This window comes from Athene cunicularia, assembly GCF_003259725.1.
Source record: "Athene cunicularia isolate RWA chromosome 15 unlocalized genomic scaffold, athCun1 chr15_part1, whole genome shotgun sequence".
NCBI classification, from domain to species: domain Eukaryota; kingdom Metazoa; phylum Chordata; class Aves; order Strigiformes; family Strigidae; genus Athene; species Athene cunicularia.
Genome location: NW_020799121.1, coordinates 6,573,630 through 6,594,172, shown reverse-complemented (window position 1 = coordinate 6,594,172; position 20,543 = coordinate 6,573,630). Strand labels below are relative to the sequence as shown.

The following is a 20,543-nucleotide window of genomic DNA, read 5'->3' as shown; positions in this document are numbered from 1 at the left end:
ATGTTTTGTAGCTGAATTCTATGTACCCTACTGGTTTATCATACTAAAAATAATCAAATGATCACAGTGACACGATTTAGCCTGCCTTGACGCTAGAAGTTCCAGGAAAATTTCATTAACACTTTAGTATTACCTAGCATGCACCTACATCTTCACTAGTAAACAAGTCTGATGTGAAGCACTTCCTTGAAAGTTATTTCACATGGTTTAATGTGATTATTATCACACTGACAATTCTGCACCTGTTATTATATAGAAGAGTGAACTAAATGACTGCAATAGCCCCTTGCTACAATTTTAAGAAATTCCAAAGGATATTTTAACTATCAGTAAACAGAGCTTTTTTTTTTTTTTTTTTTTTTTTTATTGGTTGAATAATAATAAAGTCCCAGTTTTACCTTTGCTTTTGTAATCATAACCATTAACATGACTATCTTCAGAAGCAAGCGTTGCTTTGCTTGCCCTAGCAATTCACTAAATCATCGATGAGTGCCATAGACTGGATTTTCAAACTGAAAAGGACCTGTGGGGCTACAGTGGATACCGGGTTGAACATAAGCCAAGTGTCCCCTCGCTATAAAGGAACAAACCACATCGTGGGACTACAGTAGGAAAATAGCCAGCTTATCACAGAAATCATCTCCCTCCTACTTAATCATCCCTTCTTAATCAAACTTGCTGTTTTGCAGAGATGTATGGGCATGATCTTTAGGGAAAAGCTCAGATTTGAGTGTCAAAGGGATCCCTTCAGTTACGCACACAGCACTCTCTGCCTCCTGCAGATACACAGGTGGAATAAATCTGAGCCAGTATGAAGCCCACCACGACCTGGGCTCTTAGATGGAGAAGACCAATCTTCATCATTCCCTTGTTACTGACTCACAGCAGGGACCTGAACTCCACCGACACATGAGAAGACTGTTAATCTCATTAGAGGAACTACAGAAGTTCCTCCCAGCCAACGCAGAAATAGATTGAGTGACTGTGTTCACAGTGCTCCTCTGGACAACACATGACCAAGATAAAGCAACAGAAAGCACACCCACACTTCCTCCAATTTCTCTGAAAGTTAGTTTTGGGGTGTGGACAGAATCATTCCCTTTTTGAAGAGAATTCCATGATTGGCTCAAAATGAGCAAAAGCTCTGAAAGCAACAACACAACTTTCTGTATTTTGGAAAGATTAGTGAAAGGAAAAAACCAAATGTTTAGTAACAGTCTTAAAACCACATAAAAGTAAGATTCAACCCACATTTAGAAGTTTTTAAGAGCAACTAAGAGCACTGGCTTTTCCCTCTGGCTTCATCAGGGGATAAAGCAGGAGAATTTAATTAGCAAGAAAAGATCACACAAAACAAGTAACTCAACAAAACAATTGAAAGCTTTTATTGTGATACCTCAAGTAGATACAATATAGTGAAACAACAAATGATGTACAGTATTGCTAGGACAAAACAGCAACACAGCCATGTCACCTGTAAAAGAAAGCATTGTAAAGAGTTTAAGAAACAATGAGGCACAACTCAACTGCCATTTACGACTCATGCTTTAGGCCTTAAACCATTTGTAACAGTCCTTTTAAAAAAAAAAACCTCTGAAGTGTCTGTCCCTTTTGCAGTAAGTGTTTATACTGCTGGTTGGTTTAACATGAGTCTCGATGAAGTACAATAGTGTCCAAAAAGTTTAACAGTAATTTGACAGCTTCTTCCACTCATCACCATTATCAAAGAATGGAGATGTTCAAAATTTGGTCTGAGAGACCGTAGGTCACTGCTGTTGCAACCTGACTGCTGAGATGAGCGTGCAGAAAAAGCTCTACAAGCATTACTCAGAGGGAAGCATTAAATCCACCAAAAATGGTACAGAGCATTCATGAACTCTTGCACTAACTTGATACACCAATAAGAAATACGGATGACCATCAGTTACGGGCACAGTAATGACTATTTGTCAGAACCTCTGAGGCCTGATTTTAATTCAAAGAAACCTCATAAACTCAATTCCCCCTCCTGTCCCATGGATTGCAAAAGACAGCAAGCATGCAAGGCACACCACTCACACTGGCCATGATACCCGGCTGTGCTAGTGGGAAATTAAGATGGAATTATAACAAACTTCATTAATACAGTTTGTCGTTGTACATCTTACAATGAACGAGGGAAATTCATATTCTGGCCCTTTTTACTGGCAGATTTGAGATTACTCGACTGCTAAAAGCATACAGCAGAAGTGGTTAGGTTGATCTGTCAGCAATCCCTCACCAAATTCTGCAGCTTATTTCACAGCAAGTTTGCAACTTAACTGGATTTTTATAGATGGCAGTATTACCTTTTATTAATCAAAAAGGTACTTGGGAGTGACCAGCCAAAGGATAACTCTAGTGTTTGGAGGCAGACTCAGTCCTGGAATACCATTGTTACAGCCATTATTTTGGACCTAGACAGAGAATGTGTGGTCAGATTACTAAAATCACATCAAATTATGATTAATTACTTTAGAACAGGCGTGGCTTTAGAGGTTCAGAGGAAAAAACACTCAATACATGTACATTTTTTGCTAGCAAATTCCTATGCATCCCAATGAACAGTTCTTCTAAGCCAGCTCATAGTCAGTTCATTTGGTCCAAGAAAGAGCCAGCAAGAAACAAAGGTTCACAAAAGCTTTTTGTTACAGTTTATAAAAAACAAAATACAAAATAAATGTTAAGACCAACAATAAAAATAACCAGTACAAGTAACAAAAGTGCTCAAGTTGGAGGGGAAGTAAACTTGCCCAGAGCAAACACATACAAACTTTAAATATAATCTTTAATATATTACAAAAATTGGTTAGAGGGAAAATGCTTTAGTAAAATTTTTTTTCAAGTAAGTTTATTTTTCTTTCAAATGGCTGCTGGAGGGTTCAGTGACCAGACTGACCTCTTCACATCAGCCAGCAGCCATTGCTATCTGGATTCTACTTTCACCAAAACCAATAACAAGAACTCTCTACATCTTTACAAGGGGAGAAAATAATCACCGATGCTGCCAAGCAACATAGGAAGAAAATTCACATATTCCCTCCTCAATAGAATGAGCCTCAAGAATTGTTACATGGCAGCAAGAAATAGCAATTTCTGTACTAGTTCTACTCCTTACTCCTTCTAAGCGTCCACCCTTAAAAGACCAAAAAGAATATTGCTTTGTTTGGTTCTCTTAAAAGCCATAAACATCACATACCGATCATTAACTCTTTATGCCAGCAGTCTGAAGCTCTATGTGCTAAGCACTTGATGAAGTCCCAACCTTTGGCATCAAAGTTAATTAAGGTTTTGGTGAAAATGTCCAGTTTGAAATATAAATAATGCACTGAAGAAAGAGGTTGAATTTCTAAGTAAGAATCAGACTGTTACAGACAGCATTAACTTACTAACAAGAGATAGCCAAACCTCCAATTTTAGAGAGAAAAATCTTTAATACTTTACATATCTTCTTTAATTTCAACTCTCTACTGAAAAGCAGCCATTACTTTTGTGTTCAGTCCAGTGTACTGCTTCAACAAGTCTGTAGCCAGAAAATATGAAAAGCCCAAAGATACACAAACTTCACGTAAGCATGTTCACAAGCATCAACATTGCAACTGGACTTTGAAGCCAACACAAACTTTTTGCCAACAGAAGTTTTACTGCCTTCTTTGTTGGCAACATATATTACAATGGAGGGAAAAAAAAAATCCCAAGAATTCCAGGTCAAAAAAGATCAAGAGACAGGCAACACCAAAGCCCATCTTGCATCATTAACATTGTTAAAAAAGAGTCTTTGAAGCCTGATGTGAACGTGAAGTAGTAAAGTGTAAGCCACAAAATCCAGATTAAACATGACTGTACCACCTCAGGTCTCTGGACTGAAACCCAACAGCTTAAACTACTTCTCCAATTCTTACATTTTAATTCGTAATTGTAGATCACTACATCTTGACTGCAGTTTAGCCAGCCTGCATCATAGAGAGTGAGTACACATAGGCAAACTCTCTTCTCTCTCTTCCTCTCCACAAAGAGACCGGAAAGCTGGTTTTAAAGATTCATATTGCCCCTACCCATTGGCATAATTTTTCATGTATGACAAAATTTCTAAAGTGCAGCAAAGTTTAGAAAGCCTATCAAGAGATTCCCAAAAAACGTAACAGCAGCAACAGCACCTATGACTAATCTTGCAGGTGCCATGTTAGAATTGTTATTGAGAGAAAGTGATTTTGTATTGCAAGGCTTCCACATTGTTCAGTTATAGTACTTACGTAGTGTTAAAGGTTTTTTCCAAACATTTTGTCCTCAAGCATTAAAAAGATTAAAATACAAAAAGTTTTCAGAGACTGTTTAATTTGAAAATAAAGATAGCAAATTTATGTAGAGCATTTCTTTCACAGTTGCTCAGAATTTGCATGCACAGATACCAACAGCTAATACTGTGCATACACTTTCCGGAAGTTTTTCTCAACTCATTCCATTTAAGAAACAGCACGAGAACAGAAGAGAAGGCGAGTTTCATATAAATTTTTATTATAAAAAGGTACTTGGGGATGATTTAGCCAGCAAACCAAGAAACCCTTTCCCCACCCCCAAGTTTTAAAAACTATCTTGTTACTTTATGAAAAACTGAGACAAACTTCCCTTCCCTATTATTACCCCTCCTTTTCCTACAGGTACTATATTAATTTTCATGTCATAGGCTCTGGCCATTTCTCACAAAAATAAATATTTTTGTTCAAATGTAGCAGAAGCAGAATACTTCAACAAGTTTCCTTGACATCAACCTCTTCGTCCAGTGCATTAGGACTATACAGTTACATGGAACCAGCCATAAAACTTTACTTATGCTCAAGTCCCTGTTACTGGCAAAGGTACAGTACCAAAACTTTATTACACCAACTAATTTTTTTTTCCAAAATAGAAGATGCATATATTTTTCTGCCTTTTTAATCTTGCAAGCTATAGTTTTATAGATTTCTTATCCAGCAAACTCCTTAGGGAATATGTTGGTCTTAAATGAAGATTTTCTATAGCATTATTGATTTAAAATCCTTCTAGGGTATTTCATTAAGATACAAAACCTCTAGCATAACCTTTCCTAAGAACTTGAGACCTGCTAACTTCAGTCAGTGCAATTGAAAAATTGAAATTTGTTTTTTTTTTTTTAAAGTGAGCACTGTACCTTTAACCAATTCACCTACAAGATGTACATAGGTTGTGGTACACTCAAATTTAAAAAAGAAATTAATAACTACAATACTGCATCCTCTTCACTGCCAAACACATCAGAAATTGCTACATATAAAAAAGCACCCCATCCCATACATTCTTTAGGACTGCTCAGATATAGAACTTCTACAGGACTGGAGTGTAGGTGTTTAGGCAAGAAGCATGCACAGCAGAAGGTAGCATTGAAGGCATAGGTCAGAGATAGATGCTAACCAGTAAAATCCGCTTTCAATTAGTGAATTGTTTCTCTAGTTTGAGAGAGTTTAGAAAAAGGTCATCCAAAATGTTCCAAAACAACTGTTCACACAATAATACATGTACAAAAGAGGGAACTTACACAAGGAGAAAAGGCAAACATGGCCTGAAATAGCCACTTACACTACACTACTCATTTGTGAGGTTTCAGAGTTCAGTGATATTCTCAGGGCCACTCTAGCCAAGCTCTTCCTTTACTTTGCGTTAGTCTTTGTAAAGCATGTTCCACAGAATATTGTCCAAACAGAAGGAAAAAGGGTTACAATTCACTCCCAGCCATTGTCTTTTATCATGTGGGCAAGTTCAATGATAAATTTTCCTTCTTTGTATTTCTGACTGCTCTCAAAAGCATGCTCCTGGGAAGAATAAAAAACAAGACATTGAATTAAGCTGGGGAAATTAATTAAGTATTTTAAACATCAAACTTGCATTAAAAATACAAATGTGGAGAAATTCAAGTTAACATCCCATATCGGTTATATCAAATCAAGGGCGGAAGGGAGGAAAAAAAGGGTGAAGAGGGTCGAGAAGGAAATAGGAGTAAACCTCCTAAGTGGAACGAGCAGATCCACTGCAAAACAAATCTTGCTTTAGAACTTCCCATGTTCTCTCACTGCTGAGGGATTTTTAACACATTTTTTTAAAGTGAAGATTAGGAAATACCACATTATGTGTGTTTAGTTTCTTTATTCCCAGAAGCAATGAAAGAGGGAACTGGAACCTTTTCAAAAGATCTCTATTTTCATCATCAGAGGGAATGCATTAGGACAACTTCTTTCCGTAAGATCTGAAGCTATACTGAATCAATGGAAATCCTACATGCAAAACCCAGAATCTAACATTTTCAAAACATCAAACTTGCAACACATCTGCTAGTGTTACAGGTAACTGTGCAAGTGCACAGGTAACTTTTCAAACAACAGAATCCATTTCACATTAGTTGTAAGCAGTGTAAATGTGCTCAGTACCACTTACTGTAATTTGTATTTTTGCTAGTGAAACAATTTTTGCAACCCAAGAAATCAAAGACCCACTTTGACAATTTCTTCCATCCAGTTTAGTGTATGTGGTTGGCAATCTTGTAAAAAGGTATTACAAAAGTATTACATACCTGTCATAACACCTATAGTTCATGCCTGTTTTGCAGTCCAGAATAAAGTTATCTGCTACAGCATTCCAGCAGATGTAAAGCAGGAGAGCTGCATTACAGTCTGACGTACGCAAAAGCACTAGAGCTAGCTCACTGAAACTGTCAGTATAGGTGCTATTCAATGGCCTACTCAAATATCTGTGCTTCAGCATATAAACATTTATCAAAGACTTAAGTATATTGCTTACGTATTTCCATCCAAGAGTGGTTTTACAGTTTTCACAATAGATATCTGCTACAGCATGTAAACCTGTCAGAAGAACTCTCTCCTCTGCTGGACCACAGCCCACATTTACCCTGAAAAAAGAGAATAAATTACATCAACTGCACTAGAGTGTTTCTTTTCTTACCAGTTACCCACCTTTTCTCCAGAGGACAAAAAATAGTTTAAAAAAAAAAGTGCCTAATGCTGTAAATGTAACTTCCTCTGTTACACTGAGCTGAAGGACAGGAAGGAAAATGGGGTTTGTGTTTTGTTTTTCAAGTGGCTAGTGTTGGCGATGCCCACTTACTCCCATCAACAAAGGTTAAATATTTAAACTTTCAGAGAACAGAACACTAAGCAGTAACAGGGCACAGCTACAGTTTCGGGCTTTCCTTCAAAACCAACTTGAGACCTCTATAATGGAAGTCTGTACCAGTAAATTAGCACCAACAGCTGAATTTAGAACCAACTCCAAAATAGCAGCAAGGAAAAAGGCTCATAAATATTTCTTTCCTACAGATCAGCAGAGTAAGCCATGATGAAAAACAGCAATATCAAAACTAAACATCCTGTGAAGGACTGCATCAAACTTGGTTTTTTCATGAATAACAGTCAATGCAGAAAACATAAGGCAAGGCTAAACCAAGTTTTTAGATAGTTGTATATACAAGAACAAGATTTTGCCATTTTTTGGTTGTATTACCATATTCTTACTACTACAATTATACTAGAAGTCCCAGGTCACCACTGAATGACTATATATAAAAAGAATTTCAAGGATCTGCAATCAAATCCTCTGCAGCTACAGTTCCATTATCCTGGTCTAAAATAGACTAAGACACTTAACTGCATTTCTTTTTCCAAAACGCTCCAACACAATAAACTGCTGAAAAATTAAGACAAAAATGCAATCCTGCATATTAGAAACTTAAAATAAATCCATTAGCAAATTCAAAGAGCCTTATATCATGGCTAGAACGTGCCTAAAATTGCAAATATTAGGCTTGATAAGATCAGAGACCTTTTGCCTCTAGCACATTTGCAATATTCAAGGTCATTTAAGATGTACCAAGTTTACTGAAACATTAACCTGTACATGTATCTAACTATCACACTGGAAAATTCTTCTTTAGACTACAGCAGAGTTGTCTAAAGCAAATTTACAATCACAGTATTTATTTTTTGACTTCTGGAATATCTCAGAATGGCAACTCTTACTCAAGACAGCTACCATTACATGCACAAAAGGAATTTCACATTAACACCCTCCCCTCAACTTTCAGATAGTAGCAGAATTACTCAAAATATAAGATAAACTAATATGTGCAAAGAAATACTTACGAATCAACTCAGCAGCTCTTTAATAACTATTGCTGGCGAGTAAAGCCAGCACTAAAAAGAACAGGGCAAAGTGCAGCAATATTAATTCCTACTGTTCTCCACTTATGAAGCATACCAGAAAAATTACACTCTGTAGGTAGTGTGCATAACCATAACAATGTACTTACACAGAATTAAAGAGGTAGGCTCGTCCCTGGCTTCCCTGGAAGGACTGCATTAAGAAAAAAAAAAGTTGCACTTGTTAAAACAACACGAAAACCCCTACCAAACAAAAAAAATAGTCCCACAACAGTGTGTTAGTAAGCATATAAACATAATACAGACATAAACTATTTCAGGCAAATTACTTTATACCAATTCCTGATAGGAAAGCCTGGTCAGCAAAGTTTTTACCCACAACTATTTTACCCAGCAGCTATTTTAAGTTGTTAAGGATTACTGTTCAAAAGAAGGCATCCATAATGCAAACAAAACATACTTTTTCCTACCCCTCTGCAAGGTATCAATTCTCATTTTCTTAGACATCCTTGATGCTATTTAAATTATTTGCTTTTAACTCAAAGAGAATTATTTCCATCTCCTCTGTTCTCTCCTGCTGCAGTCAAAAGATGATTTATTTCAATTTCATTGCATCATTTGATGTAAGACCAGTGAAATTCTGGACCAAGCATAAAACCAGCATACTCTGTTTGGCAAATGCATCTGATCAGTTTATAAGCTCAGCTTTATTTTAATAAAACAACTGTTATCATCAAATGCCCAAGCACAGCCATATGCTTTCAAATCTCTTACATTCCTGATAGACGATGGACAAAACATGACTGTTAGACTTTCGTAGCTGGATCTAAATTAATGTTTTAGTTCAGAGCAGTAGCACAGTTTTGTAGTAAAACCCCTAATCAACCACGCTTACTGGGGGTTGGTTTGGCTTGCAGAGCAGTTTCAGTGCCTGTGAACTACATCTTTGTTCCTTCTGTACCAAACTAAACCAGAAGCTCTCCTACTATGCATTCTACAAACGCTAATGAAGACATAAAGGCTTGAACATTATGTTAGATCAAACATGATCAAACAGCCTTGAGCTACAAACATACTGGCAAAACTTCTGAGCAGACTAGACTCAGCCATAGGTAAAACATTCAAAATGTATGTTAAGACACATCACTGCTTTCATCTGTTGATTTGCTCCTTCTGTACTGAATTACTTGATAATTTAGACATAGCCATTATTTACCATTCAAACAGGATCACACTGAGATGGATTTTTTTCTTTTTTCTCTCTTCCATACTAAATTCCATTTTTAAAAAGTTCCTGGATTATCTTTATTTTTTTCTAGAATTTCCCTTCCCCAACATACTTCAAAACAAAATGAACCATTTTATCCATGCTGAGGAGCAAGCACAATAATTTTTAAGAATTCTCGCAGTTCTAGTATTGAAGACCAAATACCAACTTTTCTGAAACCTACATTAGATCAACATGGAAGGTTTTGGGAAGGAAAAATCTCACCTGGAGTATTTTTGAATGGTTTTAGTAACATGGAACCATAAGGCAGATTGACCCTTCTGCAATGGATATTTAGTTATACCATTAGAAGTCACTTGACACCAAAACAGATATTTTGCCAGTCTAATGATTAGCAACACACCACCAATAACTGTCGCATCTTAACTACTTACTCAGACCAGTTTGCAAAGAAAGATGTAAAAGGGAAATGTATATAAATGAACACTTTGGACCAACATTAACCAGATTATGTAGTGCAACAAATAATATTAAAAGAAATCCATGACTCTGAGCTACTGCAAGTAGAAATTATGGCAGTGTAGTTACATACAGCCCTTAGCTACTCAGAAAAATCTCACCTTAAAATGAGAAGTTCTACCTAACAGCTCACAGCATTCATATTTTAGTAACAATTATTTTAAATGTTTGATAAAATAATACATGGAGATTTTTATTGACAGAACATATTTCTTCACCTCTAGCAAAGACGAAAGAAAAGGTAGTCTCTCTCCATTAGCCAGAACTGCAAGTCTTATTTTTCACAAGGCAAGGAAAAAAAGATAGGCTATGCAGTACAGTGAAAGCTAAAACTTCAGGTAGGACTGACCCTGAAAGGAGAGACTCAGTTGAGTATAGTCTGAGCAGCTCTGCCAGGAAGTAATCCTTACACCTACCTTTAAACCAAACAGACAAAAAAAATCCTCACTAGTTCAGTTCTCAGATACTTGAACATGCATCACAAAACTGGCAGAGTGGTACAGAACCTACAGTCTGTAGTTTCTGTAAAATAAGCAGCGCTCTCCAAATGAGAGCCAGTGTCTCACGATCAAGAACGATGCAGAGAATGCTTACTGAAGTTGAAACAAAAACTAGTCAGGTATATACTCTCAAAAACTGCCCATTAACAAATGAGTAACTAGCCTAAGCCAAGTACATCCGAATTTAGAAACAACTACAGTTGTGCAACCCCAAAATTTAAGAAAAAGGCAAAGGAAACATTTTAAAGCTCCTCCTTCCTCTTATTCTTTATGTAGTAAACTTAAACTAGAACTTCCTTTTTCCATGTACACAAAATTACAAAAAAAGAACGTTCAAAGCCACGATGACCATTATTTTTTATTAAGCTATTGTAAAAATTCTTAAACTAGAACAGTTGCAGCCATTTATCTTTGCTTTAAAAACTCTTATGCTGTGAATCAGAATCCTTAAGTCCTTTTTCAAACTGCACCAAGAAATACTATCTCCTATTAATCATGCGCTAGTTTCTCTATTTACATGTAATTAGACATGATAATCACATACAAATTAATGTGTGTGTGGGGGGGGGTTGTCTGGTCCCACACAATCACTTTTTAAACTACTTATATGTCATACTTGAAGTTCCTCACCTAGCTGGGGAAGAAAAATACTCCAAAACAAATCAACAGGCAGGAGACCTTTTGAACTACATCATGCAATTATTTCTGCCAGGTTTATGTTTAGTCTTGACTTAATATCACCTAATAAAAGCTCTCCCTTGACCGTGCATTTCTCAAAATTAAGCAGAGGCCAGTAGCAGGATGCCAGGAATAGCAGAAAAAGCAGCTCTTCCCTTCTCTTGTTACATAAACTGAAAAATTCTAGCCAAATGAAATACAAGCTGCAGGTTGGAAAGTATTGCTTTAGGAATACATAAGGAAAAAGGGACAACTAAAGATGACTCTTCTTTCTTGCACCCTTTGCCTTGTTGACCTAAATATGCTGTACTCTCCTAGGCTTTTTCCCCCTCAGAAATGGCTGTCATCATTACCTTCTCATTTTCAGGATTATCAAGGTAGAGTGGAAGGAAAAACAACACAAACCAGAACCTTTTCCTGGGAAGTGGTTTTAGATAGAAAATCTGTTCACAAACATTCCACTGTGAAAAGCTCCTCCATTCCCACCTTCTCTAGCTTCCTGCTAGCAGTTGATTCATTTGATACCATCTTTCTTACCTACACACATGTTTAGAGGCTAAATATTACATTTACATGCCATAGAACAATTGTTTCTCTGCCCAGCTGCAAAAAGTAAGTTCCTCCATGTTTATGTCACCCACAGATAACAGCAACCTGTAGCAACTTGTGTTAGTGCATTCTGGAATACAGAACTTGGGTCTAGACAACTCAGACTTTCCTTTAAAATCAGTGTCCAGCGACAACATCAGTATGACATTGAGCACTTTCATGACCTGCAGTCCATCCATGTGGAACTCATACACTGACTGAAGCAAATGCACTGTAAAGATATCAATTTTTAACATGTGCCTTTCAATTCTTCTTGGGAATTTCTTAACTTGTCAGAGCTTGGCAGCCATAGTTTCTTACTCACATGAACAGCTCAGAAGATATTTTTCCAAAACCTGTATTCAAACAATAAAAAACAGTATACACCTGTCACATATACATTCTCTTGACCACAGCATACTGATTAGCATGTAGGGTTCCACCTACGAGCAGGTATAAGAAAGATTTATTATCAGAGCTCTACTTCCTGATGCATCCTATTACCAGACACGAAGAGGACAGTCCATTTCAGCACTTGAACTGCCTGCTAAGCTTGTAACTTGGCTAGAAACAGAGTATTCTGCATAACCAGAAAAAAATTAATACTGAACAAACATTTGTTTTTACCAGCACTAAGTTTCTCACACTCTGCTCTGTATGAATTAGTTATACTGATACGAATTTTAAGAGACTGACAGGTTAAACGCCTTGTGTGTCAACTCCCCAAAGGAAATGAGAGTATTTTAAATGGCAGTGTCAAGGACTAACAGGCATAACTGTTCAAACCAGTCTCCAGAAAAACTACTTCTACAGAACAAACACCACCTATGCAAACACAAACTTCTACTTTGCAGGATTTGTTCAGTGCTTCCAAGATTGCTAGCACTATACATAAATCGCAACTAAAACAGAACATTGTACTGAGTCTTAAACACATGCCTTACCCAGTAGAGAGGAATTAGAAGATAGTGGCAAGTGTGATCAACTCTCATCAATAATGATTCACATCAACCAGGATTTTTACTTAGAGGCTAGGCAATTTATTCACAGTTAAAACAGTTTTAAGTCTGACTTTTTATGATCCTCAATTAATAATATTGGTTTATGAGTTAAATTTTTCCCTAAAAAATTCTCATATTTGACTAGCTGTCCATTCCTACAGGAAGATCTACAAGATCCATAATTTTTTCTTGTTTCAGCACAGTTGTATCTAGAATGTCTGATAGTGTAAGCAAAACTGCTCAGTTGCACTTAGGAACTATGCTATAAAGTCGACTGAAAGAATAGTTTGGTATTATGATCTTTTCAAATCATCTGACAGACCTCAGTCATCAACACATTTTGTAGTAAAGAAACTTTATAGCTGTTTCACTTACACACTAGTACCTACCTGCAGAATTAGGTATGATCTATGCTTCTAACCTGTCATTAACTCTAACCCCAGGATTAGCTGGTTTACCCAGGAGAAAAGGAAGTATCAGTTAAGCAGAAGGTGTATTTACTGCCCCAAGGCAAACCTAAGGGCATGGGTGGGGGAAGGGAAGCTACAAAAAAGTTTATGTAATTAATTATTCCCCACAGATGGGATTAGATTGCATGGCTAGAGATCATGCTCCACAGAAAACATCCAGAGAAAGTGCCACCTTCGCATGTATTAAAGTTATGGCAAGCATTATTATGAGCAAGTCAGAATGGCATTAACAGTAGCATTCTTAAGCACAGCCTGCAAGCTACTCAATACAAAAAAATCATTTTAAAGAATGGAAATGAAAGGAGTCCATAAGTGGGTTTTTTGTTTCATTTTCTTGAGTTTCATTTGCTAGAGTTCACTTTATAAGCTAAGATAGATCAACCTGAATTAGTATTGTGAACCAATATGCAGTTCAAATAAATACTACTAATACAGAAGACAGCATTCTTAGGGGCAGTATTGTTAAGTAAACCAGAAACATGTACAGGTGCTCTGATGACTGAAATGATCTTCTCAGTAAGATGCATCAGAGACTGTAAGGATATCCTGTCACTTCAAGGTTTGCAAAATTAATTTAGAAAATTGAATTCAACATAAACTACCGACAAAAAAAAAATTATTAGGGAAAACCAAGATGTGTTCCATTTGATATTTCTCTCAGATCCAACTCCTCAATACTCCAGAGAACTAGAGATAATGCTGTTCAGCTGCTTACTAGGTAAATTCTAGATGACTCCATAAGTATTTTAAAAAATTTTTCAAAGTATATTTTTATTCAATTATTTACTGATTTTAGTAAAGCAAGTTATAAAGTTCAGTATGTAAAGAATAACCATAAAAAATTCCACCCCAAAAACTGCATGCCTGCAGATTTGGCGAGTGATATTTCCTGAAGTGAAGACTTTGTCAGGCAGGACAGTTATACAGCATCTTGAACATATTTCAGAAATAATTATGTCAAAACACCCATAGAGTAAAACACTTCCCTTGCACATTTTCCAGCTCCTTTAAGCCTTCAAATCTATTCTTGGATGTTCTCCAAAGATTGCTTCTCTTCCAAAAACTAGATTGTTCCCCAAGAAGAAAAAAAACAGAACCCAAAAAACTGGAAGCCTCTTAGATAAAAAAATTATCACCAGAATATTTATGAAATTAGGCCCATTCTCAACTTTTTCAGCAGGGAACAAAAATGGCCTTCAAGCATACAAGAGGCCCAAGTATCTTTCCAAGTACTCCTTATAGCATAAGCAAAGGGGGAATTACCAAACTGAATCAAGCTAAGAACAGCATTTTTTACTTAAAGACAATAAGCACTTGAAAAAAAAATCCTCTTGAACTCATCAGCTAAACAGTGGAGGACAAAAACATGGATTGCTAAGCAAGGCTAAAAATGCTATTTAAGCTGAAGACTTTTCCTTCTCATCAATAATATAATAGCAGACATACCGAATGCCATGGAGAACTAAATTTAACCACCAAGACTGTTCTTTTACCCATAAGGTGCAAGGATTTCCCAGTGAAGTCAATGACAGTTACATATATATATACATACACACACACACCTTTATGCAGAACTTGTTCTTGAAAATATTGACACATCTAGTCTTGTCTGTGACTTCATATGACTTTTTCCTCCTCTGATCAGAAATGCTTTGCAATGAATGAGACAGAAGAAAGTGACAGTATTCCTACAGGCATCTATACAAAATAATTCAGATTTTCCTCCATCCCCAGCATTAAGGGACATTGGAAGACAATTCAACAGTCTTTCAAGCAGGTCAGCCTTGAGTAACAAAGCATTATGCTTCATAACATATCCATTAGGTTTTGAGATTTCTATTAGATATTTGTATTTTTGTAATTTGTTGGACCATGCCTGAATTTCTAAACAGTTACTGGAACTTAGTGGGTACATTGTCAAGTGCTTTGGAACTTACACTCTTCAAGCAAAACTTGCCTCCTATAAAATTAAATAGCGCTAATAATCACTGCACATTTTCTACCATTTACAAACAAATCCAAAGAAAACTCTTTCAGTTAAGCCTTTCACAAAACTTATTTTAGAATCACTTTAAGAGCCACACACAACTTTTTTTACAGGCCACACAAATGGCAACTTCCCCTGGTCTTCAAAGTGTCTTGTAGAGGTCTCTCCTCAAACAACTGTCCATTTTTTAAATTGTTGGGATTTTTAAAAGTTATTATTAACATATACTCTTAGGTTGTTTTTTGTGCGCTATTTGAACATTTTAAATCCAACAAACACCGCCTATGGCATCAATTTTTTGCCTTGCTCTTTATTAAAGCCCGTGATTACTTGATAGAGGTTAATTTTCTTCTGTGCTTGTAGTCATAGTAGGATATGACTAAAAATATCCATTTGATTCTTTAAAAAAAAAAAAAACAACAAAACTGCAGGTTCTTCCCCTGTTCTCTGTCTCCCAGTGCAGTAAAGACTGCTATACTCCTAATAGTACTTTTTAAAAGATGTTTAACATTCACTTTGTAGTCTTCGCCACAGAAATCAAAAATCCTGCACTTGCAGACTTGTTAGACACTACTGATTTGCACTGTTAAGATCTACCTTACATCACTTCAAGATCAGACATTTCAATTAAGTCATCTACAGTTTGTTACTTCTCTTATTATGTATCCTTCAAATCAGTGCTTCCCCCAGATGATTTGCATTATAAATTAAGGCAACTGTTCATTAATGTGTGCATGTGTTCAGCTGTATAGACTAATGTTTGTCAACATGTCTACTGCTGGTGACCTCTTAGTTTGGGACTTGTTTTCAATGGGCCTTCTTCCCACTCCTCCCCTTTTCCCCAAGTTCCTCTCTCTAGAGGAAAAGGTTATAGTGAAAACATCTAGAAATAGAAAAGGTTATAGTGAAAAGAAAAGAAAAGAAAAGGTTATAGTGAAAAGAAACAGAAAAGGTTATAGTGAAAACATCTAGAAATATACATTCTAATCGCCAACATCCAAGTTGATTCCAACACTAGGCAACACACTGAGTCCTTTCATAGCTGCAAACTAAAGCTACAGACAATGAATTCACTTGTGCAGGTAGCACATTTTTATACTCTTATTAGTCTGCATTCTTATTTCTAAGCCATTGCCAAGACTCTCAGTTGCCATTTTATCACCAGCAAGGGCATAAGAAAAAAAATAAAGAGCCCGATGATTAATCCTAAGGCAAGAAAGAGATCCTGCTACTCAAACAGAAACGAAATAAAATGAAAAGGTGACTCGTGTACACTGCCATCCTTGTCAGACAATTGGCATCAACAGTTCTCCAAAGCAGAACTGTGAATCTGTATTGAAGTCTGGTATGCTGAGGACGAGAATCAAAAGGATGATTGACAGAAATATGCAGCACACTCTACTTTTCCATGACAGACCAACATTTAAGAGAAACACCACTCATTTCATAGCACAGCTTATCTTTTCATCTTGGAGTTGGAAACATTATGGTGTCAGGCATAACGACTGCTTATACCTCAAAGCACATTAGAAAGCTAGTTGTAGCTGCTTTAAATTAAGAGCGCACCATGTATTTAGGCTCTTTTCCCCAACCACACAGAAGGCAGCAACAGCAACCACCACATACCCAGGAAAGGTGGGGTGGGGGACAGCAACCACCCACATGAAGCAGTTACAGCTAGGTATCAAATAGTGTTTATCTGCTGACGAGTATTTGTGGCACTAAGGTTCTGGAGTGAGATTGTAGAGTAAGCATTTGGAAAAAAGTGAGACAATCTTAACCAAAAATTGTATTTAATAAGTGTTACACAGAGCTTAAGTAAGGTGGAGGTGGGGGAAATGGTGGTTGAGCAGTCCCATTCTCTACTCCATCAACAAATCCCAAACAGCACAGGAACTGCCCTGTTCTTAGTTAACCTCAGATGGTATAGAATCAACCTCAGGTTATTTTAAGTATTGCTACCTTCACGTTATTTTAAGTACTTTTGCAGCAGCTGGATAGATATAGTAACTAGGATTCTATATAGTCAGTATAAGTAAAAAACCCACCTCTCTCTAACTTAAGTTCATTGCACATAATATACAACAATGAAAGCACTTTAAGAGAACTTCAGAAAAGAGATTAATATAAAACACCAGTTCTGAGGTACACTCATCTGTTAGTCCTTTCACAGTTCTGTCTACAAGTGTTGTCCAGGATATTTCTTCAGTTTATTTTCCATGTTAACCTGTGTTTTCATTTAAAACAAATCACATCTTATTTCCTCCCAGCACTTTCCCTGCCACCCCCCAGGACAGCACTAATTTTCAGTCATCCAAGTGTGTCTATTGCTTTGCAGTTGTTTCCACCAGAATAACTTCTCCAATGTTGGAATACATACAAGTTAAGCTTAAAGAAGGGTGAGTTTTTTAAAGCTATGTTCCAAATACAAGTACAATAGATGAGAAATGTTCTTTTTATTTTACAAACATACAAAAAGATACACCTCAGATTTAAATATATTTCTCATTATCACAGGTTTAGACAATAAAACACCATCAATAAATCTTGAGTTGACAGAATATGGATCAGTTGTCAAATAAACACATGGTCGACCTGAAAGTACAGAAAGTTTTGTAAGGTGTCTTCACTGAAAATTATGGAAGCCGGAAACAAAGCAGAATCCATATCTAACACGCTTCCCCACACCATCAGAAACAACTTAGAAATAAGTATTTGCATTTACTAGATGAGAGTTCTCCACATTCTTTGAATTTAACATGTTTTTTTAATGTTTGAAATTATTTATGAAGCTGTAATAGGAACATGCAATTTGCTTAAGAACTTAAAATACTCTGTTGACCAAGATTCCCAAGACCTTGGATAACAGCCGACTCATGTGGTAACTGTGACAGTTTAGTCAACATGCATCATCTAAGACCATCAAAAGAAGAACTTCCTATTAAGTATGTGTGCTTGGATTACATTGTCTCAATGAATCTATACATCAAGAGACAAGAGCTAGGAAAGTTTAATTCTTCCTGTAGGCATCTACAACCTGAAGTTCAGGAAAGATTAACCCCTCCCACTAGTTTTTGGCCCAGAACATGTAGTGAATAATGAAGCTATGATTGCTTGTAATTTAGAATTCAGCGTTTCCAAGAAGATCCCTTATATTCAAATTCTGAAGTCAACATGGAAACAAACGAAATTCAAATGCATTCACATTACTATTTGAATAACACTCTTGCTTTTGCTGACCTTAAAGTAAGATTAATCACTACAATGAAAGTGAGGAACATTCTTCAGGTTAATACAAGTAAAACAAGGCCTCCTTAATTTCTTCACATCACTCTACATATGTAGGTAGCTCACACTTTCACATTTCCTGTCACATTTGCAGTTCCATGCCTCAATATATGTACTAAGCTGTGGGAAAAAATGGTTTATGGGGAAAGACTAAAAGCAGAGCAGAAGCAAGTAATAAACAACACTTCCAAGAACCATCCCCAATTTTACTATTAGAACCAAAAAGTTGTCTTGTGATCTAAAAGATCAAAAAGATCAGTAACAAGAAAAATGGCATGGGGAAAACCCCGTATTTCCTGACAGCCCTCTAAGGGATAAGCAAGCAGGTATACTCTCTCCTCACCCAAAGAAAACCTCAGTTCAGAAGTAGCAGCATTCTCACACCCTCCCCGTCATCTCTTCAGCGCTGCTGAAGATACAAACAGGCAGAAGCAACAGAAAATTAAAGAGTTTGACACTAAGCATTTTATTTGACATAACAGTTATATAGAAAGCAATTTGTATTAAGAGGTTCGAAAAGTAACTAAAGCGTTTCCTCCAAGACACCGTTAAGAGCAAATTCACCAGAGCTTATTTGAAGCAAAGAATTAAACAGTCTGGCAAGTATTTAGCCCAAGCTTCAGGTTTTTCTACAGACTCACAGAATCATCTAGGTTGGAAAAGACCTTGAAGATCTACGTATTACATCAAAAATCTTGGTTTCTTCCAGAAACAGGTAAGGATGGGCCTAGCCTGTTTCAAGGATCTGCACATCCTCTAAGCTTAAGTTTAGAGAGTCCAACTATTTTGAACATCTGGAGCTAATCATATTCCTTAGGAACTGGTATACAGCAGAAGTAAACGTGTTTACAGCTTCCATAACAAAAGTGGAACATTCTGGAAACAGCCAGTTTTGTGACCTTCAGAGTCAAAAGTCTTTATCAGAAATAAACCTAACCAGAATAATTTCCCTACCCAGAGATTCATGTTTTCTTCTGACAGTATTCCTTAGCAGACTTCAGATATGACAGCTCACAAATAGTACCTACCTGACAGCAGACAGAGGTTGTCAATATGTGGAATACATTAGATCAGCCTTTATGCCACATTCAAAAGTTTCCAGAATATATCCAGTCCTCAGCACACAACATGTATGACCCAAGAGTGAACCCAGGGAAGATGCTCTGAAGTATGCATCAATTTGCATCCCTTATCTACCGGGAGCAGTGATACAGTGATAACCATTTTGGTTAAGAAATAATTCATGAGGTCTCTAAACAAACCACTTGCCTTGGAGATCAATTCATCATGATTGGCTAGATGGGCTCTGCAGTGGATACAGCTGTAGGTTCGATGACAGTTTGGCAGGTAAGCCTGGAACGTTTTTGATTTTGTCATTTTTACCATCTCTGCTGGTGGCTCCTCACTCAGCTCAGGGCTGGCACTTGAAGAATTACAACTTTGCTGAACTCGCTGACAAAAGAAACACTGGAATATGCAAGCAAAAGCCGTTGTTGTTCTGGAGTGTGTGTGGCACTTTCCACACAAGTGACAGAAGAGAAACAGTCACAACCTGCAGGTGAAAAGAGCAGAACAATTAGCAGATTACAACAAGGCCAGAATAAACTTGTTATTCAGCAATTCTAGACAAAGCAAGGTGTTATTTGGGGCAAGCTACAGGCCCCTTCTATGAAGCTGCATGATTCAAGTTCCATTCAACACAGAAACAAGCAGTTCTGTTCCACTAGTGGCTTCTACTCCATCACGCTTCTAACAAAGGAGATTCAAACAGTCCTCCAGGAAACATGAGCACTTTCTAATATATCAGGTATACTCTAAGACCTCCATGCAGAAAATTACAGCAGAAAGCAGGGGATTAGAGAAAGTGAATTGTCTTTAAAAATCCAGTGGTCAGTTCCAATATAGGAAGTGACAAGGCATCTTGGAAAACACCTGCCACATCCAATAAACATACAATAGATACTCACACTTCAGCTTTCAGCAAAAATCTTGCTGTATCACATCTAGCTTTAACTGAAATAAGTAAGATGATCCATGCCTCCTCATTTGAGCTCAGGAGAACTATGCCTTTAGGCAAAGACCT

General features: G+C 36.9%; 1 protein-coding gene across 1 annotated transcript; it reads right to left on the bottom strand.

The window, feature by feature from the left end:
• Positions 1 to 1,362: 1,362 nt before the first annotated feature.
• On the bottom strand, positions 1,363 to 20,081 carry YPEL1 (yippee like 1). Its single transcript, XM_026859690.1, has 4 exons — positions 19,730 to 20,081; positions 8,351 to 8,394; positions 6,826 to 6,934; positions 1,363 to 5,843 (listed from the first exon to the last, which is right to left on the bottom strand). Exons 1-4 carry the CDS (start codon positions 19,844 to 19,846, stop codon positions 5,754 to 5,756), a joined length of 360 nt encoding a protein of 119 aa, XP_026715491.1. The 5' UTR covers positions 19,847 to 20,081; the 3' UTR covers positions 1,363 to 5,753.
• Positions 20,082 to 20,543: the final 462 nt, after the last annotated feature.